This window comes from Dicentrarchus labrax, unplaced genomic scaffold, assembly GCF_905237075.1.
Source record: "Dicentrarchus labrax unplaced genomic scaffold, dlabrax2021, whole genome shotgun sequence".
Taxonomy (NCBI): Eukaryota; Metazoa; Chordata; class Actinopteri; family Moronidae; genus Dicentrarchus; species Dicentrarchus labrax.
In genome coordinates, this window is record NW_026136707.1 from 25,975,510 (window position 1) to 25,994,642 (window position 19,133).

General features: G+C 40.1%; 1 protein-coding gene across 14 annotated transcripts in view; it reads left to right on the forward strand.

Annotated features, from left to right (window-relative positions):
* adgrb1a (adhesion G protein-coupled receptor B1a) overlaps window positions 1–19,133 on the forward strand; it is a 161,807-nt gene that overhangs the window by 76,835 nt on the left and 65,839 nt on the right. For 6 of the 14 annotated variants that reach the window (XM_051407240.1, XM_051407241.1, XM_051407235.1 and 3 more), the window contains exons 3-13: window positions 4,539–4,697; window positions 5,415–5,519; window positions 7,311–7,478; window positions 7,904–8,083; window positions 9,103–9,267; window positions 10,934–11,098; window positions 11,249–11,350; window positions 11,464–11,570; window positions 12,136–12,330; window positions 12,996–13,064; window positions 15,922–16,030. In XM_051407240.1, the coding sequence (XP_051263200.1) occupies window positions 4,539–4,697; window positions 5,415–5,519; window positions 7,311–7,478; window positions 7,904–8,083; window positions 9,103–9,267; window positions 10,934–11,098; window positions 11,249–11,350; window positions 11,464–11,570; window positions 12,136–12,330; window positions 12,996–13,064; window positions 15,922–16,030 (1,524 nt within the window). The remainder of the gene's footprint in view (window positions 1–4,538; window positions 4,698–5,414; window positions 5,520–7,310; window positions 7,479–7,903; window positions 8,084–9,102; window positions 9,268–10,933; window positions 11,099–11,248; window positions 11,351–11,463; window positions 11,571–12,135; window positions 12,331–12,995; window positions 13,065–15,921; window positions 16,031–19,133) is intronic. The other 8 variants (XM_051407242.1, XM_051407238.1, XM_051407249.1 and 5 more) reach the window with 5 other exon arrangements.

Genomic DNA, 19,133 nt, shown 5'->3' on the forward strand with positions numbered 1-19,133 from the left:
AGTCCACCATGTTTCTACAGTAGCCCAGAACGGACTAACCAAACACTGGTTCTAGAAAAGGAGTTTCATGGCCACTATAGTTTGACTGCTTCTTGTATTATTCTGCCTCTCAAACTCATTGAAATATTAGTTTCAAATATAGCTGTGTTTGACCTTTTCTTGTTTAGAATAACCTTGACTGGTTTAATGCTAGTTGCAGTCAAGATTTCCCTTGAATAATCCACACATTACAAAATGCATTAATTAGAATTGTCAAAAATGATGGCTCAGTACAAAACAGTTATCCAAGTAATCACTGAAACATTTGAGGTTTTTGCCTTACAACAGCCTCTTAACAACTAACAGCCACAAATTGATAAAGTGCAACAACAAACAACATTTCCTCAACTCAAACCATGCCACTGACTCGTCTGACTAAATTGGGGTTAGGGGTCAAGAGCTAAAACAGGAATTATGTCCAAAGACCAGTTATTAAAAAATATAGAGTCTCCCAAAGCAAAGTTTTAAAAACTCATTTGCGCTTACCTCAGTTCAGATTTGAAATAACGTTGCTTCAGGCTGCAGGGGTTGTGCAATAGATTAATGGAGTTCTTATCATCACAAGTTGTGTAATATAAGCAACATGTGTAATAGGCTATGTGCAGTATGTGTAATGTGCAGTAAAGGTTGATTTGGTACATTTGACAGTATTTGGGTCCAACGTAAATTTCCCTATGGAGACAATAAAGTATAGTGTCGTATTGACATAAGCCTGCATTATACATAACAGCAATTTCATGATAAGTCAGTCAGAGTTGGGGGTGCTGAGAGAAAGTCTATCTTTATAATGTCATACTAAATACTAAGTGCATGCTATGCATGGTTTTTCCATACATTTGAATAACCAGGATAGGGTACCCGGTTAGCTCAGTGGGTAGAGCTGGTGACCCATGTACCGAGGCTAAGTCTTTGCTGCAGCGGCCCAGGGTTCGAATCCGACCTACGGCCCTTTGCTGCATGTCATCCCCCCTCTCTGTCCCCCTTTCCTGTCTTTCTTCAGCTTTCTTTATCATAAAGGCAATAAAAGCCCAAAAATATACTTAAAAAAAAACAGGATACATTTATAACTTATTAAATAGTTATTCATTTTATTATTATACAAATGTATAACTTTTTAGCAGATAAAACAGGGCAAAAACTCTTCCCTGCCATTAATACTGTATAAATGTAAATCCCAGTAAAAAAGGAGAGTCATTATAAGTTTAACATTTTTTCTGAACAATTGGTTTTCCCCTCAGCACCCGTACTTCCAGTGGCCAGGCTTTATTGACCCTGTAGTGATAATTGCCTTGAACCCAAATGCTGCTGTAATTATTTACAGCCTCTACCCCCACGACTGAACCTGATGTGCACACGTTGCTTAGATCTCCATAACAACATGCTCAGAGAGATTACCTATTGACATGTTGGGTTATTGATAAGTCTCTATAACTGATAGCAAGGTACGTTTGCGCCGATAGTTGGAATTACCATCTTACTGGTCGGGCGAGTTGCTGTTTTGTTGGTGGCCGGTGCCCGCATTTGACTGGTTAGGGGCTGATTGAGTGTGGTCACAGAAACATGAGCAAATCCAATTTCACAGCCATAAGTAAACTCTCGGGCCACACTCAGTCAGTCCACTGACAACAAACAGATATTGAGTGTGATCACTGGTGCCTGCTAATTTCATTTCTGAAGGAAACGGAAATCGTTCACAGATTTGGACTTTTTTTCCGCTGGAATCTATCTCTTCCAATCCATGAAGTTTGACTCATCACGCTGACATGTTGAGATTACACACAGCGGAATTGTGAGTGTGTGTGTGAGTGTGTGTGTGTGTGTGTGTGTGTGTGTGTGTGTGTGTGTGTGTGTGTGTGTGTGTGTGTGTGTGCGTGTGCGTGTGCCAGTCTGACTGGTACAACTGAATGAAGTGCCCTCCACAGTGCCCTCCCTTCCCCCCCCCAAAGGAAATTGACTTGCGAGTAATTAAAAATGTGTGTGTCTGGATGTTGGCCAACTTCATGTTCTATTCATGCAGATTAATACATATTTGTCGTTGCCTGTGGGGGCTGAAAGGCATCTGTCTGTTCCATTAAACATTCATGAGCGTGCAGGACAGAGAGAGAGAGAGAGAGAGAGAGAGAGAGAGAGAGAGAGAGAGAGAGAGAGACATTCTGCAGCTCTGTACCTCCTCATATCAGCACACATCTTAATGGAGTGCATTAAATCAGTATGGCCAAACTGGGAATTTAGCATTGACAATGGCATTCATCACACCTCTGTTTTAAAGGAAAAATCCCCCCCTCAGATCCCCTCTCAGCGTTAGATATGGCCATTGTTGCTCAGTGCAGGAGTTGTGCTGCAGGTGACTTTTTTGTGTACTCACTTTACCTCAGATTGTCTCATCTGCATTGATCAGTGCTTTCATGAGGCTTTTAGACACGCAGATCCTCTATGTGTGTATGATATTTACAGCGAAGAGAATTTACCAACTAGTTTTTGGACACCAGGGCATGATGGATGGCAGCTGTGCCTCTTATCTGTGCTGCACTGTGGTCACTATGGTAGAGGAATTTGTATCTGCACCTCCTCTGCTATACATTGCTCCCTGTATGACAGATGAATGCTGTGCTCTGAGTGCTTAAAAAATCAAGAGCACACCCAGGTATAGGTGCTAGCTTACTGTTTTACTTCAAGATCAGGCAATCAATTAAAGACAAAAGTTTGGCTGTCAATAAAATAAATAAAATACATATTTCATTTTTTTAAAAAACTGTCTGAGTGGAAGTCAATCGTGAAACTAGAACAGGAGGTTAGTGGAAAAATGGACCATATTGCATGATTCTGTGAGTGTCTGTGATGAAAAATGAGAAATCTATTGAGAAGAAATGGGCCATAATGGCTCTTGAAGCTCTATCGCATTTTTGAAGTGGGGAAAAAAAAAGAATTGTACTGAAATCTGAAATACTCCCTTGGCTCATTGGCATGCACTTTGGACGTGGCCCCTAGTCACAGTGTGACTGGCTTCAGTATCTGATCATATAAAATATCAGATGTGGAACATCAGTCGAGCTTTTTTTGATTGAACATTTAGATATTGGACATGGAAATAAAAACACAGCTTGTACCGCAGATGAAAGCAAAATGCTGTCCTGGCTCTATAATGGGGAAACGAGCTACCCATTGACATCAGGACAGCAGAAACTCTACACATCATCCGTCGCAGACTGAAAACTCATCAGTTCAGACTGCCCATAAAATAAATAAATAATAAACACATCCTCTTTCTCTATCCCTTATTGTTTCTAAAAGTAGCAGTTCAAGATATTTGATGAAGTTGGATGTACTTGCATGATTCTTGCAATTTTGAGGTTGTATTCACATGGTTGAATGCATGTATTGTAAGTTACTTTGGATAAAAGCTAAACACAAAAAAAAAGCTGTCTCATTTACATGTATGATCAACATAAGTACCATTCTACTGTTTTTCCCACCTAACCCAGCTAATATATGTGGGCCCAAATTGGGTTATGCTGAGTTACTTTGGAATGTAAGGTGGGCTCCCTGTGTGGGTCCTAGTTGGGTCACTAATGGGAAATGAGAGCATGGGCTCAGAGACTGCAATACAAATGGGGCCCATTTGGGTTGATGAATGCCCAGTTGAGCCTCAGCTAACACCCAGAGTAATCCTACATAAAGCCCACGTGGACAACATGGAGCATTATGGAACCTGCAAACAATCCCATGTAGGGCCCATTTTTCCACCCATCTAATACCCACATGTTGGCTGGGAAGTAGCTTTAAGGTTGGAAAGAACTATATTCTGTCTCAGAGTATATTTGTATTGTTTTGTTCCAACTCACTAAGCAAAATATTCTAACCTAAGTCTCCATATTTTTTCTTTTTCTTCTTTGGCAGCAGACCATGCATTTGTAATGACTGGCCCACTGAGGCTCGGACAGGTTTATGGTGTATGGCTTTAAGTTCCTGGTGCATTCTGTTGTTTTTCTTTTTGTCATTCATGTAGAGACGATTCACAGCCTCGTAATCACACATTTTCAGGCCTCCTTAACCCTGTGATGTGTAACAGAGTGTAGCATTTCTTCATATAAAAGTATCCCTGCAGAGTTATGACACACCAGTTGGCACCATTTTATTCAGTTACCGCCTTTATGTTGAACTGTACTGAACCAGTGTACAAAGTGTAAAGAAGGTTTTAGTTGAAGCTATAAACTATGTTTCTTCACACCGGCTACACTTTTTGGCAGCTCGCCAAAACTGAAGCTTTACGTGCTTCTCTGTGGGATAAAACTCCATCAGATGAACTCAATAACACATGGTAGTACATAAGAAAAATAATGCTATTGCTGGAGAATAAACTTCAATTCAGGAGATCTGAGCCTTTACATTTTAAACGTTGATTTCTGGTGGCCACTTAAAAAACTGTTGCTCCATAACTCACACTGATTATAATGCACTGCTTCATCCATGACTACTGCTGTTTGTATGTGTGTCTTTAGGTGGCTGGAGTGTGTGGGGTCAGTGGGCGCAGTGCAGCAGCGAGTGTGGAGGCGGGATCCAAACCCGGACCCGGACCTGCCAGTCACCTCCGGAGGAGTCGTACCTGTGTGAGGGGGTGGTGGAAGAGGGCCGGCCCTGCAACTCACAGCCCTGCATGGGTGAGCTCCTGATCTATGTGTGAGCTTGTGCTCATTCTTCAACACATTCATGTCTGTCAGCGAGTGCCCCTTTTACACTTTGTGGTTAAATATGAGCGTGTGGTGTGTGCAAAGTGTGTGTTTATGGCTATTTGTTTATCTTTCCTTTCTTACATCTTGTTCATCTGCTTGTGTGTCCATCCTCTATAAGTCAGTGTTTTGACTTAAGGAGTGCATGTTGGAAAGGGGACTTTGATCGATGAAAAATAAGACTGACATGGTCAACAGTTTTCAAGACCATGCATGCCAATATGTCAAAATTATTACACTAACAAATGGCTAAAAGGACACAGGAAATCAACAACTGAGCACTTTTATGTAGAAGCTATTAACCAAGAAACTTTCTGAATTGTTTCACTGCTTAAAGCTTTCCTCATTTGTACAGAGCAGTACGTGTCATTACTGTAGATATGTCAGTGTGTTTTTGTCCAGTCAGTCATGCCACCAGAGGCATTTTAAGATATACATTATTAAACAACAGCTGAAAATGAGCACTGCATACATTTACAGCACATTAAATACCGACAGCACAACAAAAGTCCCAAGTTTGGCTGATGCTGTTCTGGGTGACCAATCACGTCACGGTTGTGTCCCAAATATGAGCCATTAATGACGGACCTCTGGTTGCTAACCCCCGCCCCCCTCCTCCCCCTCCGGCCTTGCCTCACCCCCCTTTAGGCAAAGGTCGCCATCTCTCTCGCAGCCAATCGCTTCGCTCGGTGGACAGCCGCAAGCGTGATGACGTAGAAAAGGCCCGCAGTGGACAGCAGAGCCCTCAGACAGGTAAGACAACGGGACGCAGAGGGATCCCATGCATCAGTCACTGTGGCAGCTTGGGTGACCACCACACTTGTACATTACATACATATTGACGACCACAAAGTAGACAGTTTGTATTCATTTACAATGCACACATCTATCAAAATCTCCCAAAGTAGTGCCTTATCCGCAACGGACTAATTCCAACATGGACCCTGACTGAACATAGTGAAATTGTATTTTATGTGAGGTCATAACAGGACACTGTGCCCTGTCTGTAAAACACTATATCAAATGGAGTCCTCCCTCTCTGTTAAAGTTATACTCCACCCAAAATCAGGAGTAGCAAGCACTCTATCCGGATAGGCTGAAAGAAATAGTTCAACAAATTGGGTAATATGCTTATTTGCTATTTTATCTTTCCAAGAGTTAGTGCTGTGCTGTATGTATGGAGCTCGCAGGATGTAAGTGGGGTCTTAAACAAATAATCTGAATTTTAGGCCTTAAAACATCTTAGAATGTGTTAAATATGATTTTGACAGGTCTTAAAAGTATTGGGTTAATTTCAATTTGCAATGAATATGCTCTATCAGCTTCAAAACAGAACTAACATGGAACTGACTTTCCTTCATATCCTCTATACCTTCCCAGTATGGACATACACTAGGTCTTAAAATGCATCCATTATAGCATTAAAAAGGTCTTAAAAAGTCTGTATGCGTTTAGCCTTGCTTAGCATAATGACTAGAAACAGCTGGTTCTGTCCAATGTACAAAATTACACTTCTACACCTCTGAAGCTTAGTGAGAGATGGGTATCTTATCTAACTCCTGGAAAGAAAGTAAGTTTGCGTATTCCCCAATTACTTTATTCAGTGGCTGTAAAAAGTTTGTGGTTAACTTCTTCACAGCAGCAACAGGCTGTGATCAGCTTGGATTCATGTCAGTATTCAGCCGTAGTTACCAAAGACAGCAAATGGATGGACAGAGGAGAAGTGGACCATGTTGCAGTGGCATCTATGGACATTTTTTTTGGATTTTGTTTTAACTGAGGTGAATTTAAGCTGACTACAACCAGTGCTCTTTGGAAAGAAGTAAAGTACAAACCTTTCAAGCCTACAGGGGGTGCAGGCTTGATACAAAAAGATACATTTTGTGTGAAGTATCACTTTAATTTGCTGATCGATTCCCCACATCCTGTTTAGTTATCTCCTCCCTGCTTCCCCAGCTGTGACTGCCCAATTTTCCCTTATTGGTCACCTGACCCATCAAATCAGCAGTCATGGCCATTGAAACAGATGACTGACATATCCTAAGCCAGTGGCATTCACTTCCCCTGGAAGTCAATGCAAAGGATATGACATCAGAGCCCCACAGATGAAGGACAATCAGAACAGAAGCTGGGGTCCATTTCAGGGGCCACCTCCTTCGAAGAACGCAGTGTACGAAGTTGGACAGACCATTAGATTAGATGGTCTACACAAGATTTAGGCCTTTTTTTAAGTTCCAGTCTTTTCAAGTGACCTCCGCACAATGCTTTGGAATACTGAGGACAATCAAGGACTAGTTATGTCTGCAAAAGAAGGCCACATTTGGAGGAACCTTTGGAATGGGACAGTCTCATCCACAAGTTTGGAAATATTTGGCCTTTGAAGGAGGTGGCCCCTTAAATGTGGCACAGCTAGAATCTACCCTTTATCACACCACAACCCTTCCTCTTTTGGCCACAGAGGCTGCATCCTGCATGATAATTAGTTATGGCCCTTTCCTTTTTCTCCCTCTATCCTCCTATCCTTTACCCACCCTACCTCCTCAGTAGACTCAGCTTCAGGTGAGGAGTGGTCAGCGTGGAGTGTGTGTTCTGCCACATGTGGGGAGGGCTGGCAGAGTCGCACTCGTTTCTGTGTGTCCTCCTCCTACAGCACCCAGTGTAGTGGGCCACTGCGAGAGCAGAGACCTTGCAACAACTCTGCTGTTTGTCCAGGTAAGCGCCCCCACACCCCCCATCATCCGTTCTACTGCCACCTTCCTGCGCTCGCCCAGCCCTCTCCTGGACCCTGCCTCACGCATACAAACCCACCTGAATCCTCTCCTCAGGCACTTAGCAAATCCATGGCCCCTGGGATGATTTTTACCTTCACCTTACAGAAAGGGCTTTGCCTGCTGTTTTTAGAATGGTTCTTGCTATAATAACAGAGTTTGAGGCTCACCTACATGCAGACAGGCAGGGAGACTCCTCAACATAGAAAGCAATATTATAAGAGGACAATGGGTCGACATATATGATCCCAGTAAAGCCAAACAGCAAAGAAACTTATAATAGTCAGCACAGTTCAGTCAGTGAAGCTCTCTTGCATTGTTTTAGTGTTAAGGGGATCCATGTTTGTCTGTCTATAAATCATACCCTAGCTGCTCTGATTGCAGTGCACGGTGCTTGGGACGAGTGGTCACCGTGGAGTTTGTGTTCATCGACCTGTGGCCGAGGTTACAGGTCCCGAACACGATCCTGCACCCCCCCTCAGTTTGGGGGAGATCCATGTGATGGCCCAGAGAAACAGACCAAATTCTGCAACATAGCTGTCTGTCCAGGTAAGGAACTCTAATAACCATAAAAAGAATAACAAACGAAAGTTACGCCCACACAAAACAATCTAATGTTGCCAAACGCTTCCACAAGACAATGCACAAAACAATCGTTCGATGCATATAGAAAGTAATGCCGAAAGGAGTCAGTATGCTTCAAACAAAGCTTGTTAGATTTTCACGCAGCAATTAGCCAAATGTGGGGAGGTGAGAAAGTAGGCAGGATTCATCTCTCTCAAGCTCTGTTTTTATTCTTTAAGCCAAAAATATACTTAATGCATCCACATGGCCACAAGGGTGCACATGACTTTAATGTCCCCGTGTCCTCGAAGGCCTGACTCTAGCCTAAAATTTATGACTGTGGGGACTATATGCACAGGGCTGATAAACATGTTTGAACACATCCATGTCTTGCAGACATCAAATGTTGAAACAGAACCGTGACTGTATCCATTCCTTCCTTTTTCTTATGTGAACACCCGTGTAAACACCAGGAATGCCTTTGAGAAGATGTGACATCTCCTCCCCCTACACATGCAACGGCAGCCTTTTTGCTTTATCTTTGAGTATGGCCACTTGAAACAGCTATAAACACTTTTGCCTTTGACTTTGAAAGTAGTGGAGTAGTTTGTTTTTAAGCTTCATGAACCCTTAAAGCTGGACCATAATACTACAACATTTCATAAACAAAACACTCCAGTTACACAGATCCAACTGGGAAGTCATTGTTGGAAACTGTTTGGAAAAGGACTGGGTTAAGCTGTCCATTGCCGTCTACATGTATGAACTTCAGCCAATCATCAACAAACCATATAACATAGTCAGTACAATACAAGAAGATTTGATGTTGATCTAATTTCCAAGATGAAATTTTCAAGATTTTCAAGTTTTCAGCATCGAGCATGCTGTCGAGGTGGATACTGCAGTCATAAAATGCAGCTCTTTATTTAAACTAACACATTTTTCTTGTACTGTCTTGTCTGTCTGCCTGTTTAACTGCTGCTGGTGACCCCGGCCACCCTCAGTGGATGGAGTGTGGAATGAGTGGTCCAGCTGGAGCTCCTGCTCCGCCACCTGCTCTAATGGGACCATGCAGAGAACCAGGGAGTGTAACGGCCCCTCTTACGGAGGCTCAGAGTGCAGAGGAGAGTGGCTGGAGACTGTCGACTGCTTCCTCGGGGATTGCCCAGGTGTGAACGAGACAGGGCCACAGCCAGATCAAAATATTTGCTGTGGTTCAGAAATCTATCTCTTGCTCTCTTACAAGAAATTTACCACACGACCAAGAGCTATTATATGTAAATTAACATAAAGCCTTTAAATGTCATTGTAACTTACTGGACAATGAAACTAGACATATTACTCCCCTGACTCTTAAAAAAGTGATGTACAGTATTGCAAAGCTTATTACCTACTCAGAAAAACGGTAGAGATCCATAGAGAAGTATACAAACCGAAACAAAAACAACAAGGATTTAAAACTGTTCCAATAATCAACTAGTAATACTTCTGCCCAGACTAAAACAAAACACAAGTCATGCAAGGCCAAATAGATGACTTGACAAACAATCAATGTGAAACTGGGGAATTTTCAAATCTATTCAAAGCCCTATAGTGGGTGCTGTGTATGGTGCTGATTGTCTCTGTGTAACACTACCCAATGACAAACTTCACTAACCCAACTATAATTTAACACAAACTGATACATTCAGGCAAAAAAAATAACCACACAAACAAGTAATACGCAGAGAGCAAAATACTGTTGAGCAGAGGTCATTGTTTTTCAAGTCACAAAATAACAAAGTCTCAAGTTAAGACAGACAAGTTCCAAGTCCTAAGTCCTAAACTTTGAGTTTCGAGTTCTTAACACGTCATAATGTGCTCTTCACCAAATGTAATAGAGTTTTAACAAGAGAGTAAAGAGGCCATATTATGCTCTTTTTTCATGCACGTTCACACTACTAGAATAGGTTTACATGCTGTTTAAAATATACAATGTACACATAATGTACATTGAAGCATTTAATTTAAAAGCCTGTTTTGCATACTGCAATTTGTTTTTTGTTGACCACTGAGTACATATGTATCTTGTACATACATTTTTTTCCAAAACATAACCTTAGTTCTTCAGGGTTCTCTCCTGCAACTTGATTGGACGCTGTCAGATTAGTTCAAACAAAGTGGATCACGGAAATTAAGTGGCTGGAAATTACTAGTGTTAATGTTAGTTGAATGAGGAAATGAATTTATCTGTGCCACACTTTTTAAGTAACATGCTTTTTAGTCTTTGGTCTTCGGGGGAGGTATCAAGTATTTTTATGTCAAAAAGCTCAAGTTCAAGTGAAGTCACAAGTCACTGGCGTTAAAGTCCAAGTTGATTTTAAAGTAATCAAATGTGTGACTGGTGTGCCTCAAGTCCAAGTACAGAAATCTGACACTGACTGTTCTTTGAACAGGCAATGCTCTAATGTGGTTCTGTTATCAGTCAACGCTCATTTATTACAAATCAAATATACTTTACATTACTACTATTTTACTTGCTTGTAGTGTTTCATAGTGGTTTAAATTAATGAATGTGTTTGCCTGCCTTCCAGACTGCCACCCGTTTCAGAATGCTATGAATTATCAATGAATTGCATTAAGCAAGTTTAAAGTCTCTGCTAGTTCATTTTAATGCTCTAGGGAAATAAATACAAACCAGTGGCAATTTTAAAAATCCAAAACCGTACAATGTGTTTTGAAAAATGACCTGCAGTGTGTGTGTGTGTGTGTGTGTGTGTGTGTGTGTTTTGTGTGTGTGTTTTTGGGCCTGATCAAGTCCTGTCTAACACTCTCCTGTCATATGCATTCTGTCAGTGGATGGCAAGTGGCAGCCGTGGTCTTTGTGGTCGGGCTGTTCTAAAACCTGTGGAGGGGGGAGCCAGCAGAGAAACAGAATTTGTTATGGGCCCTTTTTTGGAGGGGAGAATTGCCCCGGAGAGCGAGAAGAGGTCCGGCGCTGTAATGAGAAGAAATGCCCAGGTCAGTGGATGGAAACGCAGGTCGCTTTGTGTACAGTGTTCCATCAGGGATGGAAACCCGAGCTACTAAGAAATGCTTTTGACCCCTGCTGTGACCAATTTTACATTATATAGCTCTATGAAGTTCATTCACTCTCCTTTTTGTGGGCAGAACCTCATGAAATATGTGACGAGGACAACTTTTCCAACGTTGTATGGAAGATGACTCCAGCCGGAGATACAGCAGCAGTGCGCTGTCCTCCCAATGCCATAGGTGAGCTCCCACTTTCATTCAGTAACACTCCAGTGTCTACTGGAGTTTTTAGGAGTTGGATTAGAAATATACTTTGGTCTTATAGAACCCTTATTTTCTGTATCCCCACACAGGGCTTATCCTCCGCCGATGCAGCTTGGATGAGGAGGGCATTGCCTTCTGGGAGAATCCCACCTATATGAAATGTATTTCCAATGACTATCGCAGTATACAAACTTTGGTGAGCATTGAGAAGTTTTTCTTTTACACTCCCATCAGCCTTAGAGCCCAATACCCGTAAACAAACACTGATTGTGACTTGTTACAGACACAGTAAAATATAAAAAGATTTAAATATTATTCTACAGGATATTGTGTCAAAGCCTGCTAGCACTGTTACATTGTCATTTTCTTCCAAAAGCCCTGCACATACACTGTAAAACCAGGTAAGTTTATTTCACTGAAAAAATTGTCAAAACTGATTACATCAAAATTACAACATCTTGTTATTAAAAAATAACGTTCTTCATCAAGTAGCTATAGTAATTTTAAGTGAGATTGACTTCATTTTGTAATTTTTATTTGTATAGTGAAAACAGAAATACCTAGTAAAAATTACTTCAAATTACTAATAAAAGTGGCTCAATCAAGACTTTTTTTAACCTAAAAAACTGAGTTTATCTTACTTACTTATGAACTTATCTGGTTTTACAGTGTAGAGCACAAAAACAGATTTTGCCCTTAGCGCTTATGCCCTAGCTGTGTTGCCCTAACAGGCATGATGTGTTGATCACTGTCTCTGTTAGACGCGGGAACATTTGTCCAAAGCCCAGCGTGGTCTTGTGGGAGATGGAGTTTCAGAGGTGATGACCAAGCTGAGGGTGACGTCCAGCGATGGGACCAGCTACAGCGGCGATCTGCTGGCCATCGTGGACGTGCTGAAGAACATGACGGAGATCTTCAGGAGGGCGTACTACAGTCCCAGCAGCGCAGACATGAGGGTGAATTTATACACAGGTTTATAAGTTGTGTACAAGTGTTTGTAATGCTGTATAGTTAATGTGAAAACACTGATATGTGGTATTTTATAGGAAGAATTGGTTAAATTTAGAGGAATTAACACTTAAAGGCACAACATATTGAGGCACTGGTCTCACACTATAGTGGACCAAAAACATATTAAAGTTTAATGTTATAATAAGTTTGATGTCATTATACATTTTTTTTCATCATTAAAGGTACCACTATGGAGTTTTTGAGAGCTAGTGTCTCTATGGAAAAATGTTTTTCAGAGTGGGTCTTTGTTTTGTTTGTCATACACTTGAATCCTATATTTGATTATGCCCTCCCTGACTGAATGGTAAACACCCCTGTCCTACAGTCATTTCCATAAACAGCTGGTCACTGTAGTTTTTGGGATACATCACTCAAACAGGTGGATATGCTGCATTTGTTGGGGACTATTTTCAGCTGCGGATTAACATTTGGCGTTCTAGTGAGTATTTGGAGCAGCAGGATGGTGTAGGAACATCCAGTGTAACAATGTGGCTCATGGTGTGTTTTTCGTAGTTTCTGAATATTATCAGTAGGATACATTCATTATTGGTTTGGGTCTTCTAATTTGAGAGTGAGACATCATATAACACATTCTTTCTTTGTTTTCCAGAACTTTGTGCAGTCAGTCAGCAATCTGTTGATGGAAGAGAACAGGGAGAGATGGGAGGAAGCACAACTGGTTAGTATCACCCTCTCTTTCTAAAACAGTCACCTCATCTGTAATTGCATATCTTCAAGAACTTACAGCAATAATAACAACCCCGATGCTGTACAATTGTTAGAGTTAGACACTGTGACAAAGACACAGGTGGACAAACCCACCTGTGTCTTTTCAGACTGGCAGAGGTAGAAGGAAAGAGGAGAGAGAACTGTTGAAGCACAGAAATAGCCATAGCTAATGAGTAACCGAGTCAATGCAAGCACCCACTCATCCATCTGCTGCACTCATCCACTTGTGCATTGCTATCTTTGCTTCCGTCCAGCCGTCCGTCCTTTTCTCAAGAGTGTCGCCAGAGAGGCATCAGAACAACGCCAAATAAACCAACCTGCTCCCCTCAAACCGAGGGCGGTGTCTTAAAATGCAAATAACACAGAAGAAGGAAGAAGTTTGTTTGTTTGTTGCTCTATGAAAAGACACAGTTATTACTTCTATTATTATTACCTTCAGCTGTGGCATGCCAGGAGCTTTTTATTTTCTCATTTATCCATGACCATGATCAGAGTTTAAATCACTGTGGACCATTTTTCAGTGTGACTGTAATATTGTATATTTTTGAACGTGCACGCCCGGGCGTCTGAGCAGCCAGAGGTGTCCTTTTCATTTCTCCATGGTAAAATCAATGGTAACTTTCAGTGGCTTGAAAGTTGGGTTAGGGAATTTAACACAGTGGACACCATGTCTGTTTTTAATGTTAAATTTGAAAAAGAGAGGTATTTTATCAAAAAGACAAACTTTCACTCTTTAGATCTTTATCAGGGCCAAAGATAGATTACCAGCCAGTTAAATGTGCCCCTGGGGACCCTGGGGGACACTAGGTTAACCATGTGGTAATTACAGTAGTTTGTGTTAAATTGATTAAACTCAGATTTGTTTGTTAATTATGTATGCAACGCTAAAGTGGTTATTTAATCTTCAGACCCTCGTTTAAAACGTATCTTAAAGGCCTTTATTCTTTTCTCAGTTTACAGTTTATTGTGCTTACATGGTCCATTTTACTAAATATAATTGTGCTAATACATATACAGTATACAGAGAGTGAGAGAAAGGGGGATTAAGGTGGGTAATCTGGCCCTGATCAGGACACATCTTTAACAAAGCAGAATCTGAAGACTTATAATGACATCAAACAGCGCAAATAGATAATGCTGTCAGACTTACATTTTCATTTTGTGATGGTAATAATTTAACATTAACATGGCATAAATAAGAAGGAAACTTAACCCATTCAAAACCCAGTTATGTTCCAAACACACAGACACTATATGTTTGGATGGATTGTTTCTACAGATCATAAACTGGGGTTTAAAATACACACTGATCATTACGGAGAAGATCAGCAACAGTCTGGGGACATTGATGGCTAACAGTCCAAGCTTATGCATCTTGACGAACAAAAGAAATCAAAGGTGTGAGTGCCAAACATTCAAAGTGACTAAAGGTCACCATTACCACTGTTAAGAGGATCATACTAAGACATAATGATGGAGAATGGCTTAATATCCTGGCAGAAACAGCTTCCTATTTATAAAATAAACAATAAACTGGATGCTCACACATTCCAGGGAATCCAACACAGTTTAGTGTCTAGTTTGACATATCTTCAATTACATATAGTAAGATATATCTAAAGAGTACTCCAGATAAGCCTTACATATATATGTTACATATGTAACTAACTGCATTTGTAATGGATGAATCCCAGAGATTGTACATTACGTAATAGCTAGATAACAGTCTGCAGAGAGTTGAGAATGAGTTGATTTCTCTTTTTATTAGTCTTGTCCAGATTGGAGTTAACATGGCGTTTTTAGTATTTAATATTGTAACATTTTATTTGGATAGTGCGCCTATAGATAGTGTTGAGAGTTTTATAACCTTTAAACTTTTTTTCTTTGTCTGTAGATGTTTAACAGATTGTAGTATGTGGCAATTCATGAAAATACCCAAACCAAGATATTTGTGTGCCTAAACCTAACCAAACTTTAACCACAATGGTGTAAAGTAGTTGTAGAATCTCAACTTAAAGCTGTTGAAATATTACACATAATGAACTATCTGTTGGTGGATTACGCAAATAAAGTGTTATCCCTTATACTTTGGTATGGTGAAAAACACGTGTTACACTTATCTTTCCTTTATTTTTTCAGAGAAAATTACAGTATTTTCTCAGGAAAAGGCAGAACTGCTCTGTAAAATGAACACTACAGACTGAGACCAGAATAAGTTGAATAAAGTGAATCAGCTTACCTTTACTGAAAGTGTATTTACCCTAAAGCAAACCTTTCTGAATATTGATGCCTTAACTGAACCTAAGTGTGAATTAGTTTTACTTGCTCAACCTGCCTGTAAATGCAGCTCATAAATCCGAGGTCCTCGCTGTTATTCTATAAATCTGTCATGGTGGGGGACTAGTCTTCGCATTATTAATGTCCACAGGACTCGTTATGTGTTGCTCATTCCAGAGTTTTAGAGATTTTAAAGAAGTTTTAAGAAGAACTTGTGAGTTAAAGCTGCAGCAGGTAGGAACCCGATTGTTTCACAGATTATCTGTCTCATGTGCTGTTGTCAGGATATAGTGAAAGTTTCAGTATTTTTATAAAAGTTACCTACTGCAGCTGTAATTTCATATTCTGTTATAATCAAAATGAAAAGTAATGCAGTAAGGCACAAGATGTAAATATTAATGTTGTGTTCAATATGAGAAAATGTGACGCTGAACAGTGTTTGCCACAAATAGAGCTTTTCTATTAAAGGCCTTTTGTGTAAATCTATAATCCGTTTGCTTTCATTCTTTCATGTGTCTCTGTTTTCTCAGCTGGGGCCGAACATCAAAGAGCTGTTCCGACTGGTGGAGGACTTTGTGGATGTCATTGGCCTGAGGATGAAAGACTTTCAAGACATGTATGAAGTCACCGATAACCTAGGTCAGCCTTATATCCATCCAGGAGATCTCGACAGCCATCTCTGCTTATCAAAACAAACACTCTTATCACAGATTTTCTCCCCCTGAATGATTGAGCTTCATAAATACAATGGCAGTGTATAAAAGGGAGCACAGGGGCAAGTTTACCCACAACAACCACTGTTTCATCCACTAGTAACTATATACTCTGTCATCCAACGTCAATACACAGGGTTCCTTAATATAATATATCAATATGTGTGCGTATGTTGGCCAAAATGTAACAGGAAATTGCAAAAAAATATATTTTGAAATTACCAGTTTGTCCACTAGATCATTAATGAAAGTTTGAATACGTTTTTTGGACCTACAATTAAGCATAAATGAATACCCATAGAGGAAACAGTCACTGGTGGCAGGCTATTTTAAATATCAAATATTAATCAAAGGTTAATGATACGATTACACCACAGAATAACATAATTGAAAGGGCTAATTTAGTATTACACATTGGAAGAGTTATAGCCCCTTTGGATCCTACACTTCCCAGAATGCAGCTCAGTAGCATGCATACACTGAATGGTAAACTCCATGTTTTGGTTGAGGTCTAATTTACTGTAAAAAACAAGTCTTCAGAAGTTGAAATAGAATTTATCTCTCAAAAACAACTTAAAAGATCAAATGAAAATGTAGTAAAGTCCTTTAATAAACATTTACGTCGTAACTTTAATCACAGAAAGAGCTTGTCTACAAATAGAACAGATACATTATACACTGCACTTAATGGTTTAAAAAATGCTGCTCTCCGCGACCTCCTGATAAAAACAAGGCACAGTTTGAGTTGAGTCGAGGGAGAGCATGTGGGAACTGAGGCTAGATGAGAGGTCCCGTTTATAGCGGTGCCACCTCGCTGTCTGGAGCCAAGCAGCCGCCCACTCCAGCACTGTAGCTCCCCCGGGGCGGCTGACCTCCTCTTCCCTCCCACACCTCAAACATAAGCACCAGAGAGCTCTGATTGCCAACATATAGTCCCATCAGTTTCTTCCTCCTGTTATAGGACGTGGGAATCCAACAGACTTAAGGCTCGACTGCTGAGTGAATTTTTTTGTTTGTTTGTTTGTTTCCTTGTGTTTGTGTTTTGTTGGATTGTTTTTCAATTTTGACAGTTTAGCTATTAGCACTTTCCCCGCCAGAGTATAATTTATAAGTTGCCAGCCACCGCCGGCATTTTTGATCATATTCGCTAATCTTTCAAGACCCACAGAATATTATGTTCAATGAATATGTACACAGTGAATACATCAGAAGAAAGAACAGAGCCTCTCTTTTTGTACACTAAAAATATTTTATTCTAACTTTGTTTATTCCTTTTGTTATCAGCAAAACAAATGATAGAAAATTGCATTTTTTTGGTCATTTTTAAGCATAGGATTGATTGAAATTCCAAAATGTTTTCCTCACGTCCATATTGTGACTACTATTATACAAAATCAATAAAATAATATTCTAATAGTAACATTCTGAATTATGTTAGGACATCTCCCTAAACAACTACATATTATTGTGCTTATTGGGAGTCATACAGTCATATGTCGTTAATGGCAGGTATTAGTGTGAATTATGTAATGTACAGAGAAAACACATCCATTGTCTTCTATGTTACGTCAAGTATGTTACATATGGTACGTTTTAGTTATGTCAGGTACATAACATAATTTACGATCTTTTCCTGAACTTAACCTAGTGGCTTTTGTGCCTAATCCTAACCAAACTGCAACCGTTTCACACAAACCGCTCTTTTTATTGAGGTTTTCAACAAAGCTCCCAGGGGTTAGGCACATATTCCACATCGTCATCATCATTGTAAAATATACACCATTTTTATAGTTGGATAAAAATAAGAAAGTAAGTAAGTAAAAAAACAAAACAATGACAGTGATGACAGTGAGACATCTCCATTCTTCACCCCCTTGGTTATCAAGTATAAACATAAGGCACAATGTCTATAATAAAAAATTAAATAAAGTTATAGCTATTTCCCTAAAGTCTGGTATTATTTTCTGTGTCAAGGGCGGATAGAATGCAAGCTTTATTTTGAAAGTCTGCCCACATGCAGGCACCTTGATGCATGTCTCTTGACAGACAGACAGACGGACAGAAAGAACGAAAGCAACTGCTAATTGAACAATCACTATCTAGAAAATCATTCATGTGGTGGCCAGAGGGCGGCATGGAGAATTATAGATATTCTGATTTAATCACAAACAATCAATATTTGTTTGCAAAAGCCCCCAAATGAAGATATTTGAACTCAAACACATTATTGTGGCTCATTAGTAAAGCACCGAATAGAAATATCTAAATGTGGCATTAGAAATCTATACATTGTTTGATTCATTTCTGTTTTTGAACATGTTATTTTAAAAATATATTTGACAGCATTTGATTTTTAGGCAAGGACACTTTATTTGTATAGCACGGTTCATACACCAGGGCAATTCAGTGTGCTTTTTCAGGGTAATACAAGAACAACAACAAGATTTCAGATTTAAAAAGAACAAAAGTACAAGTAAAGTGACACAAGAGATAAAACTGTACAAGTAACATGTGCAGTTTTTTACCTTTGACTTAGAAGTTGTCATGGTAGGGGCTTGTCTAATATCAGCTGGGAGGTTATTCCAAGTCTGTGTTACATGATAACAGAGGGCTGCCTCACTGTGTTTCGCTCTGACTCTTGGGACAACCAGTAGGCCAGCCAGATGTCCTAAGGCTTCTAGGAGCTTCATAAGGCACAGGCATGTCAGGCGTGTATTTGCATTTCTTGCTGCTAATATCCGAAATTCAAGGCTGAACTCCTTGGTCCCCTGAAGCTCCAGCTTTACTGTGTGTGCTGATTTAATTTGAAACCTGTTTAGGAGTACGTGCTACTAAAGCCCAACATCAGCTGACATGGTCAGGGCTTATGGGTGGGTCTTGTTCAATAATGAGGGTCCTTATGTCAACATTTCACACATTCCATAATGTTTTTATATATCCCACTGCAACATGGAATAGAGAAGAAACAGGAGGTGTAGTAGTACTTTTCTTATATAGCACTTTTTAAAAACAGCGTTTACAAAGTGTTT